Source organism: Orycteropus afer, unplaced genomic scaffold (assembly GCF_000298275.1).
Source record: "Orycteropus afer afer isolate SDZICR_OR568_19922 unplaced genomic scaffold, OryAfe1.0 scaffold00049, whole genome shotgun sequence".
Lineage (NCBI taxonomy): Eukaryota > Metazoa > Chordata > Mammalia > Tubulidentata > Orycteropodidae > Orycteropus > Orycteropus afer.
Window position 1 is genome coordinate 8,905,292 of NW_006921636.1, and position 11,805 is coordinate 8,917,096.

The 11,805-nt window shown below is 48.7% G+C and overlaps 1 protein-coding gene across 1 annotated transcript in view; it reads left to right on the top strand.

Moving 5' to 3' along the window:
- SULF2 (sulfatase 2) overlaps nucleotides 1–11,805 on the top strand; it is a 125,243-nt gene that overhangs the window by 23,506 nt on the left and 89,932 nt on the right. Inside the window, exon 2 of the mRNA XM_042780637.1 lies at nucleotides 1,352–1,591. Within this exon, the coding sequence (XP_042636571.1) occupies nucleotides 1,352–1,591 (240 nt within the window). The remainder of the gene's footprint in view (nucleotides 1–1,351; nucleotides 1,592–11,805) is intronic.

Consider the following 11,805-nt stretch of genomic DNA (forward strand, 5'->3'; position numbering starts at 1 on the left):
CTGCAGCGGTCAACATGGAGCAAGGCACATGGTCCTGATGGGCAGACAGTTGAGCATAGTGGGTGTGAACACGCCCCGCACACAGTAGGGCTTCCACATGTGTTAGCTTCCTTCCTTCTCTGGTGCCTTCCACTGCTGGCAGCTTCATTGACAAACAGAACAGGCGTGAATGAAACCGTGACACTTGGTGGGCTACAGTTCAGTTCTAATAACAAGCTACCTGTGTGATGAGAGGTCAGGGGAATCAGTTAGAAGCCAGAGCGATCCCAGAAGGCTTGTAGAGGAGGTGTGGCTTGACTGGTGGTTGGCTTTGGGTAGGGGCAGGCAGCAGGTTCCACACGGGGAGAATGGCAGGGATGAAGGAGACGGGCGTGAGTGTGGTCCGTGGCTGACGCAGAGCATTTCAGCTGGGAAGTGTTCAGGGACAAGCTTGGCCGGGGGGTTGGCGTGACCAGGTTTCAATAAGCTCGAATCATTCTTGGGGAAGTTCCAAACCAAACAAAGTATAATCTACCCTCCATTTACACAGTGGTTGCTGTCCCAAAAACTCAGTGTATATTAATAGACTACACAAAAAAGACGTTCTATTTATATGTGAAAGCAGAATTCGATTCTAGGCTCAGATAACTTATAAACAGGTTTTTTTCCTGACCCTTCGAATGGCCAATGAGACTTGGGGCCCAATACACTTCCTCAGTGTATGGGACTACCCACAGTGCATGAGGCGGGTCTATCATCTGTGGCTGCTGTCCACCGATGCCACTAGTGCCCTCCATCCACCCTTGATGCCCAAAATGCGTCCCCTGCAGGGATGGGGGTATGGGGCCTCCTCTAAGGATAAGGGGATAAGGGTACCCTCCAAGGGTGGGGTTATGGCGCACCATTCAGGGATGGGGGTATGGAACCCCCTCCAGGGTGGGAGGATGGGGGTACCCTCCAAGGGTGGAGTTATGAGGCACCATCCACGGATGGAAGTGTGAGTGCTTTCCAGGGATGGGGGGATGGGGTGCCCTCCAGGGATGGGTGCAGGGGGCACCCTACTGAGAACCACTCAGCAGCTCAGTCCCTGATGTGCTCACACTCTTGTGGAGCATGGAGTGAATAAATATCTGCTGCTCTGGTGGCTCAGTGCCTAAGGTATTTGACTGCTAACCAGAAGGTTGGTGGTTCAAATCCACCAGTCACTCCATGGAAGGTAGGCTGGGCAGGCTATGCCGGTAAAGATTTACCACCTCAGAAACCCAACGGGGGTTGCTATGAGTCGGAATTGACTGGATGGCAGAGAGTTTGGTTTTGGTTTGCACAACCAGGCCTCCAAGCATCCATCTCACCCCGGCCCTTGTGGTTGCAGGTTCCATGCAGGTGATGAACAAGACCAGGCGCATCATGGAGCAGGGCGGGGCGCACTTCATCAATGCCTTCGTGACCACGCCCATGTGCTGCCCTTCGCGCTCCTCCATCCTCACGGGGAAGTACGTCCACAACCACAACACCTACACCAACAACGAGAACTGCTCCTCGCCCTCCTGGCAGGCACAGCACGAGAGCCGCACCTTTGCTGTGTACCTCAACAGCACGGGCTACCGGACAGGTGAGCGAGGCAAGGCTGCCGTAGGGAGTGCGGCCAGCAGATGCGCCTGGAAGTGACGGCTATGCCCTCACCTCGGGCCCGCGTTTTCCTAGGCGTGCTCCGGGTACTCCAGGCCACACAAGATGATGTTTAGTGGTGTTTAGTGGTATATAGGCAAATCTCTTTTCATTTAAAAGTTGTGCACTTATTTCTGTATGTGTTTGAAAAAAAATCCCGATTCATATGCCTGTGTTGTTCCTGTTAGCTGCAGTGGAATTGCCCCCGGCTCATGGGGACCCCATGCACCACAAAACAAAACACTGCCCAGTCTTGGGCCAGCGCCGTGATCACTTAAAACCAGACTGTTGTGATCTGTAGAGTTTGCACTAACTGATTTGCAGAAATAGATTTCCAGGCCTTTCTTCCTTGTCTATAACTGAAAAAAAAAAATTGCATCAATTCAGACTCATGGCGACCCCTTGTGCTTCAGAATAGACCTGAGTTCCGTGGGTTTTCAGTGGCTGGTTTTTCAGAAGGAGATCACCAGGCCTTTCTTCCAAGGCACCTCTGAGAGGATTCAGATGGCCAACCTTGTTCAGTAGTGTACTGTGCGCAGGATGGGACACTGTTAAGTTCTGTTGGACATCGGGTCGTTATGAGTCAGAACCGACTCCAGGGCACCTAACGACAACAACATGGTGCTTGACCTGAAGCACAAGGGGTCGCCATGAGTCTGCATTTGCTATTTTCAATTATTAAAGCCATTGAGGGCTGCTTTACTGACTCCAAACCATCAACATGGAAGAAGGTTCCAGAAGTACATTGAGGGAGAGAGTTAAAATTGATGTGGGGAGTCAAAAAAAACAAACTCACTGCCGTCGAGTCGGATCCGACTCATAGCAACCCCTCCTTGGGTTTCCGAGGCAGTGTCACTACGGAAATAGATTGCCCAACCTTCCTTCCGAGGAGTGGCTGGTGGGAATGGAGGGGAGCATGTGTGGGGACTCTGTGGCCACTCTCTACATGGTGGTGGCCAGGATGGTGCGGAAGTCGGCATGGCAGTGACTGTTGACTGTACGATTACCCAGCATGCTCCCATCTCTCCTGTGGCTGGTGCCGTGGTGTTGCATCCTGGCTAGAGAGTGAGCCAGGCTTCCTGTATGCTCATCTGGCAGGAACTACTTTGGTGGGTTCTGGGGACTCACCTGCCAGCCTGTCTGCCCGAGGCGGAGGAGCAGTTGCAGTTTAGTCACTCTTGCAAAAGGCTCCGAACTCAACTAATTTCATTTGCTTTAATTGAAAAAATAAAGAAATACTCCCCACCTTGGGTGAGGAGTCCAAGCAGTTGTGAAATCAGATACTGTGGCTCGGATGTTGCAACCACAGAGAGTTGTGTCTGTGGGACAAAGGGCTATCTGGGTGACAGTGACATGGGTGAAGGTGGACACCTCTGGTTTGCCTCGAGGCTGGGCAGCGTCCTCTCACAGTGTGGGCTGGCGAGGGCACACGGGGGCAGGGAGCAAGCAGGTGAGGCTGGGTCTGCTTGCAGACTCATCCCATCCCCGGCATCACCTGGAAAGTGGGTCCCACAGGCAGGACCAGGAGACATCCACCCTATACACAGGGCAGCTCATCACCCGTCCTGAGGTGGAGAAGAATAACTGTGCTGGGGTCTGGGATGTGGCAGAGGGCAGTCTCAGCAGAAAGCCTCATGGGTCAGAGGTTACCCTGGGCCACCACCCTAGACAGTATAACCTGATGTAGCCACAGGAAGCAGGCCAGTGGGGCCCAAAGCCAGCCAGCCACACCTGCTGCTAGATGATGCTAAAGGTCGCACCTGCCACGTGGGTCCGGATCCTGATCATCCCAGCCATGCATGCCCAGGGTTGCCAGCCTTCAAAGATTCTTGCATCTGAGATTTGAGCTGAAATCTACTGATTTTATTAAATGTTTTATAAAATGTTGGCAATATTCAACATGTGTACACTGTTAGGCAAACAACACATATCTGGGTGTGGCCAAAGACCCCATCATTGGCAGCCTTTGCCTAAAAGGTCTCTAGAAGAAACCTTTAGGTTTAGAATGATATAAGACCAATGGAATGGCAAGGCCTCTCAATATGTTCTCATCAGCTCCCCTCATTTGACAGCCAGGACAATTGCAACCCAGACAGAGGTTTTCCCATAGCCATAAAATGAGGTGTTAGTAGCAATAATCAAAACGGAAACCAAGGCCATCAGAAATCAAGGATATGTGTGTGTGTGCACGTGTGTGTGTCCACGTGTGTGGAACTGAACCGAAAGGAAACACGTATCCCTTGACATTGTTGGGGGGAGGGGTGCTGAATGGTAGGAACCAAAGCCTAGAGTTTCAAAATCATAGAGCTGATGCACAAAAAGGAACTATCTGAAATATAAATATTCTTCAAAACTGACTTCCCAAACTTTATCCTGGAACTTACCCATTACCCGAGTCACCAAAAAGCTCACTCGCCAAAGAATTGCTTTCATGCAACCATGCTCAATTTTTATACTCTCAATGAAGATTGTCAAATGCAGACAGCTATACACAAAACATTTACATTTTTTGTAAAACTGCCATGAAGAAAAGGAGCCCTGGTGATGCAGCGGTTAAAGTGCTCAGCTGCCAAATGAAAGGTCAGTGGTTCAAACCCATGAGCTGCTCTAAGGGAGAAAGATGTGGCAATCTGTGCCATAAAGATTACAGCCTTGGAAACCCTATGGGGCAGTTCTGCTCTGTCCTATAGCATCCCTATGAGTGGAATCAACTTGATGACAGTGGGGCTTTTGTTTTTTGTTTTTTGATCATCAAGAATTTTATTCATTACATTTAGAATGCCTCTTTGTAAAGTAACCCCCTAGGAATCTTTTTTTCCCCATGGTAAAAAAAATTTAGCTGAGCACACGGCCAGACTGGAAATCTTACTTTCAGAACTCAAGACCTTGAACACATCTGTTCACTCTGATAAATTGGTGTGCTCCTGGTTATTACATAGCAAGAGCTGTGTACTCCATATATGTTCAATCTTTGCTCTGGCAGCTAGGAAGCTCAGATTTGAGTTTTCTCTTAAGTTGCTATTTAAAGTGAAAGCATTTTTAAAATGGAATGACATGATATTAGTTATGCTTATTAGTGTCATTAAGAAAAGGTAATGATTTTAAAAAAAAACTATGGTGAATTCAAAATCCCTTTTAGGTTAATTCCATTTATATGACTCCCTTTTTAAGCTTCCTAGTCCTCTCAGGACCAATGGTCAACAGTTCCTCCTGGATCTTGAGCCATGTCAAACCCTGAATTCCCATGGATGTCCAAGGCAGTTAGTTGATTGAATTAGATTTAAGTCTGGCTGTGTGTCTGGCTTGAGATACCCAGAATTGCTGTTTATTGTTCTCTCACTTACAAGTCCATGTTGCTTTTGTGGGCTTTGCTCCTTGAGTTTGAACCCTGGTCAAGCAGTGGTTAAGTGCTTGGCTGCAAACCAGAAAGTCGAAAGAACCCAACAGCTGCTCCATGGGAAAATAATGTGGCAGTCTGCTTCTGTAAAGATTACTGCCTTGAAAACCCTGTGGGGTAGTTCTACCCCGTCCTGTAAACATCCCTCCGAGTGGGAATCCACTTGATAACATGGACTCCGTAAATTGTTCAGAGACTCAACTCTGCTGCTCTCAACTTTTCATTGGTGAGATCGAGTCACCTGGCCACTTATGACTGCAAAGGAGCCTGGGAAATGTAGTCTTTAGTCTGAATCGCCATTTGCCCAGCTAAAATTTTTTTTACGGTGGGGGAAAAAAGGAAGTCCTGAGGCACAATAATGATTCTCAGCTTGGTTGTGTTTTGGTGCCCTTTTGAATACAGGAGGTCAGCCTAAACTGAGAAGGACTAAAAGCAGCATCAATTAATTAAAGTGACCCCTCTTCAGCTATGGACCAACGTTTCATAGTAATAGTACTTCTAATGTATTTAATTAGCTATTTTATCTTGAAAAATGGAACTACAAAATTATGAAAGTAGCCTTATTTTATGTTACCAAAAGCCTAAACTTATTGCTGTCTAGTTGATTCTGATTCCAATGATCCATAGGTCAGGGTAGAACTGCCCCATTGGGTTTCCTAGGCTGTAATCTTTACAGAAGCAGACTGCTGCGTCATTCTTCCACAGAGCAGCTGTTGGGATCTAATTCCTGACCTTTTGGTTAGCAGCCGAGCCTTAACCACTGCACCACCAGGTCTTCATTTTATGTTATATCTAACAATATTTAACAAAGTTTAGATTACAGTTGTGACTGATGAGTAGGTTCTTAAATCAAGTGAATAGATAAAGGGTCAGATGAAGGGGGGTGTAATCTGTCCAACAGATTTGAATGATATCAATAGGATATGCATTACAGTTAGTCCCTGACTTACAACAGGGCTCTGTTCTGACCGTTCCTTCATGACGTAAATAGAATACTTCTTTTTTTTTTAAGTTTTCATCATTATTGCCATAGCCCGCTATATGGCAGTGTTTTGAACAGTAAGTTATAAAATCAAACATCTGTGAATAAACATGTGAGCATGAAAACATCAGCAAATTACGTGCTACAACATTGTACGTGTGTGTTACTAACAGTAAGGACGAGAATGATCATAAGTGCCTTTCATCGTAACTGGAGTATATCGTAAGTCAGCAACTCCCTGAACTTTGCCTTCAGTTTTCACAGCAAAATTATAGGCAGGTCCTTTTTGCAAAAGTATTTGAGAATTTGCTCACTTTTCCCAAGGGCCTCTCTTAATCTTTTGACATCGTAATCTTGTCCTTTGAAATGCTTATTACCTGGTCATCCGTTTCAGTGGTCCGTTCTTCAGTGATCTCATTATTGTCATTGGTTTTGCATGTGATTCGATCCATCCTCTAGTATCACTTTATTTCACAAAACCCTGTATCTTTTCCAGGATTTGCGATTTCATTTTGCATTCATCTTCGCTTTCTGTTGCCCCATGTTTGCTGTAGAGACTGACAAAAGGATGGAGTGAGAGACACTAAGTAGGAAAACTACCAATTTGTGGATAAGTATTTCTGTGTTTTGGCTTCTCATCACTTCAGGGATTTGGATCTCAAATACGAATACCCTTGAGAGGATAAAGTGCGTCCTGGGTTTTCATAAAATGTACTTAGTCATCCATTAGCACTCTTCAGCTGTTGAACCATCCGCTACCCCAACTGTGCGCTTATATACCCCCAAGTCAAAGTTCTATTGAGTTTCTGGAAACTGACGCCTCTCAGCTCTTTGCATAATTGTTGAGCATGGACTCTGTCTGGGTCTGAATCTAGGCTCTGCCACTTAATAGCTGAGTAAACTGAACAAGTTATTTAATTTCTGTGCTTAATTATGTCATCTGAAAAATAGGGATAATAATATTAGTTAGGTCATAGGGTTTTTGTGAGAGCGGTTTTTTTTGTGTGTGAGAGGGTTTTTATGTTAGAGCGGTGTCTGACACATGGTGAACATTTAAGTAATGTTATGAATGATGATGATGCTTTTCACGGCAGCACACAACGCTCTTTGTGCCCGTGTTGTGGTGGATGTCACAATATACACCTCAGATGGTGAAAATAAGTTGTACACATCCATCAAAATTTGGCTTAACCTCTCTGGGAATGAGTGAAATGCAAACTAAGCCAACAGTGCGTTACCATGTCTCACCCGTTACCACAGCAAACATTAAGAGATCCATCCAGTCACACCAAATGTGAGAAAACAGGAAGCCATATACACTAGCCATGGGAATGCAAATTGGCATTTCCGTTTTGAGGAGCAATCTAGCAATTTCTGACAAAGTTGAAAATGTGCATCTCTGTGCAGTCGTGCCGCCCTGGTTCTCGACTCCCCAGCTCTAAGGAGGTGCTGTTTGAGTTCTGCTTGAACAAGGGGCATTGTCAGGAGAGGGGGCTCCTGGAAGCTCTGCCTAGTCATTATATGTCATGCTTGGGCCAGGACCCGCCTTCAGATGCAAGTGACAGGTGCCCCAACTGCGCCTAGTTTTCGTAAGATAATAAATTTTCTACCCCCTAAACTGAAACGATACAGGCGACCTTTGGGCTGAATCTTAACCAGGGGTTTCACAGTATCACGATTGTGTCCTAAGGCTCATGCTCTCAAGATGGTGCCTGGCACTTCTAGGGCGACGTGCTTCTCCATCGCTTTCCAGCAGGAGCAAGAAAGCAGAATCCTTTCATTTCCCAGAATGCCACGGTGGTGGGACTCTCTCTGATTGGACCAACTTGAGTCACATGCAAACCCCTGAACCAATCGCCATGGGAAGCAGATGGAATGTGGCGGTTGGTTTAGCTGATTCTTGGAGCGGTGGGTGTCGCCCTCTAACATCTGGATCCCCAAATGGAAATCTAATGTTGTTGGAAAGGATAAGGAGGGGAAAGCATACTGAAGTGGCGATCACAAATTTCCACTACACTGCTTTTGGGGGAAAAACACCTTTTCCAGCCCTTGCAGTGAACTAGGCTGAAGCGCCCTTTTCTCTTCATTAGGGTAATGCCTTTCTTGTTCCACGTTGCCATCTGAGCCTGGCAGTTCTGAGGCTGTTTTCCTGCCCCAGCTTCTGCCATCTGGCACGGAGTTTTGTAAAGCACTGGTGGTGAGCCTTCTGCCCTCCCTCCATTGTGTTCTAGAGGAAGTCAAGGTGGGGACACGCCCCTCATTACAAGCCCGGGGTTTGCCAGGGCTCTCCGTTGGAGAATGTTTTCAGATTTGGCCCTGATCACCCCCGTTATTTTTACTCTTCTCCTCACACAAAGCTGAGGAAGGCGGTTCAGCTGAGGACCTGGACTTGGCTGTCCACCTCAGGCGGTCCCTCTCAGTGGGAGGACCTGTGGGCCAGGACGCCTGCCGTGGCAGGACTCACGGGTGTTGGTGAAGGCCGGCCACCCTCCACAGGAGAGTGGAAAGATGTCTGCTGGGCATCTTCGCATCCCTGACAGATCTGCTGCTGGCGTGTGAGGGCAGGTGTGAGAGAGAGTGAGCGAGAGAGTGTGTATGTGTGTGTGTGAGAGTGTGTGAAAGGAAGTGTGTGTGAGAGAGAATGTAAGAATGTGTAGGTATGCGAGTGCGTGAATGTGAAGGGATGTGTGTGTGAGAAAATGTGTGTAAGAATGTGTGAGTGCATGAAAGTGTGTGAAGGGATGTGTGTGTGAAAGAATGTAAAATGTGTGTAGGAGTGTGTGTGTAAGTGAGAGTATGTGTGACAGTGAGTGTGTCTGAGATAAGAGAGAGAGTGTGTGTGACAGAGAATCAGTGTGTGAGAGGGAGAGAGAGTGTGTGTGACCTGCTTTTCCCTAAAGTGGTTTCAGACCCACAAGGACATAAGAGACCGTGTCCCAGTAGCCTCCCTCAGCTTTCTCTCTGAAATCATCCTCCCACGTGCCTCGTTTCCTGCCGTTCTATTTTGGTCTCCCTTCAACCCCTTCCCCTGAACACCATCCATTGCAGCCAGCTGCCTACTTTGCATCTCCCCCTGGATGTCCCTCAGGCATTTCAAGCCCAACGTGTCCAAACTCACTTCCTGGCCCTGCCCCTCCCCCCAGGCACCTCCCGCCGTATTCCCCTGGCAACCAGACTTTTCCAGTTGCTCAGGCCAGACCCTTAGTGTCATTCTTGATTTCTTTTCTTCCTCTGGCAGTCCACGTTCAAGTCATCAGAAAACCCGCCAGCACCACCTTCCAAATACAGCCAGCATCCACCTCTGCCACCACCACCCTTATCTAAACCGCTGCCATGTCTCACCTAGAATCTTCCAGTTTTCTCCTCCCTGGTCTCCCTGCTTCTGCCCTCACCCCCATACAGTCTGTTCTCAACACAGCAGCCAGAAAAATCCTGTCAGAACCCGAGTCAGCTTCCCATCTCGTTCAAGGTAAAGGCCAAAGCCCCACAGTCACCTCCAGGCCCCAAACCATCCATCTGCCCCTCCATCTGCCCCTCTTGACCTCCTTCCTGTCACACTCCCACCTCAGGGCCTCTGCACTTTTTCTTTTTCCGGAAACTTCTCCTACTTATCCAAATGGCCTGTTATCCCGCTTTCCTCAGATCTTTGTTCAAATATCACCTCTGAGAGCCCTTCCTTGGCTCCCCGTCCAAAGAGGCTTTACTTCCACCTTTTATCCCCTTGTTACTGTTGTTGGGTGCCCTGAAGTCAGTACCAACTCATAGTGACCCTGTAGGACAGAGTAGAACTGCCCCATAGGGTTTTCTTGACCGTAATCTTTACAGGAGCAGATCACCACACCAGGCTGGTCTCATAACAGAGCCACTGGTGGGTTCGAACCGCCATCCTTTTAGTCACAGCTGAGCACTTAAACCATTGCACCACCAGGGCTCCTTTTAACCCCTGACCCTGCTTTCTTTTCCTCCAGAAGCCTTGCCACCATCTCACATACAGTTGTGGGTTTGTTTTGGGTCCATCATATCCCTGGCCACCTTCCTTGACTCCGTACCCTGGTTCCTGGTCGGTCCACCTCCCTGACTCTGTGCTCCGCTGACGGCATGTTTTGTTCATTTGTCTTGGTGACTGTCTCTCTCCTAAGATGTCGGCTCCACGGGAGTAGAGACTACATCTGTTCTACTCTCTCGTCCCCCTCATGCCCAGAACAGCGCCTGCTCCATAATAGATGCTCAGTGTTTGTGGAATGATTGGATGAGTCTACACTTTAGTTGGGGCCAGAAGCCCTGTCCCCAGCTCTTCCTCACGCTGTTTTCCTCTCCTTGTTCCTCCTTCTCCCCACCCCCACTCCAGCCGTCTCAGCTTTCCTCTTTCTTCGTGGCCAGTCTGCAGGCACAGAAGAGAAGGACTAAATTATTCCCTGGAAGCTTTCTCCAGGTCCCTGGTGCAGCTGTCCCCACCTCAACAATGGAAGCCTTCTCTCCACTTGGCTTTTCTCCTGGCCTTGCTCCCTGCTCGCTCTTCCTTTCCCCACGAGCGCACCCTAGGGCTCACGCATGTGCGCACACGCGCACACAACTCCCTGCTTCCCTGGTCCTGCTGCCCCTCGCCCGTCCCTGTGCCCTTCATCTGTCCCTCTGCCTGTTGGTGTGCCAGCAGAACCTCTTCATTCACCCTCTGGAGTCTCCCACCTCCAGCACCAGCCCAGGGCCCATCCCCTCTAAGGGCCAAGGACCCCACCTTCCCCACCGAGAAAGGCTGGGCAGCCCCTAGCATTGGGCAGCCCCTCCCAGGGCCCAGGCTGGTCCAGGTACCACAGAAGTACACACACTGGTCCCTTGCACATACATCTTCAAGCTGAATTTCTTTCAACTTCATTTGAATTTCTCCAAGGAGCCCTTGTAACGGTTAAGTGCTCAGCTGCTAACCCAAAGGTTGGTGGTTTGAACCCACCCAGCTGCTCTGTGAGAGAAAGAGCTGGCAATCTGATTCCGTCAAGATTACAGCCTAGAAAACCCAATGGGGCGGGTCTGTTTTGTCATCAGGGGTCACTATGAATTAAAATGGTCATGATGACACCGAACAACAACAGTTTCGCCAAGACCTCCAACCAACCCAGAAAACCCAACTCCACTACCGTCAAGTTGAATCCGACTCATAGCTCCAAGTTTCCAAAAAAATAGGAAAACACCAGAGCAGGAACCCAGAGAATCAGGCTGCCTTCCAGCTCCCTGGTGACCCTGAGCTAGGCCCTGCCCCCTGAGGTCTCAGTTACCCATCTGTACAGTGGAGTTGCAACACACATGCATATGTGACCCAGTGCCTTTGATCTGACTCCACCCAGGGGTCATGTGACCGGGTCCCCGAAAACATGGATGGAGAAGTCCTGTGGGCCTTAAGAGGAAGTGGGCATGTGGAAAGACAGGAAACAGGTGGCCAGTGCTACATCTCAACCTTGCAAAAAGTGGGTGTGAGGCTGATGGGGCAAGAGTTTTATTTGTTCCAGGCAACAACTTTGAGCATCTTCTCTGTCCCAGCCCATTGGCTGGGCTCATTCACATACACCACCTAGTCTAAGCCTCACAAACCAAAAGAACCCACTGCCGTGGAGTCGGACCTGACTCATAGCGACCCCTCCTTGGGTTTCCGAGGCAGTATCACTACGGAAGTAGATTGCCCAACCTTCCTTACAAGGGCATGTTAAAGCCAGAGCAGAAACCCTTTGAAAACCAGCTGCTCTGCCCACTCACCACTGGGGCTGTGGTCTAACGTGTGGAGCAGTGA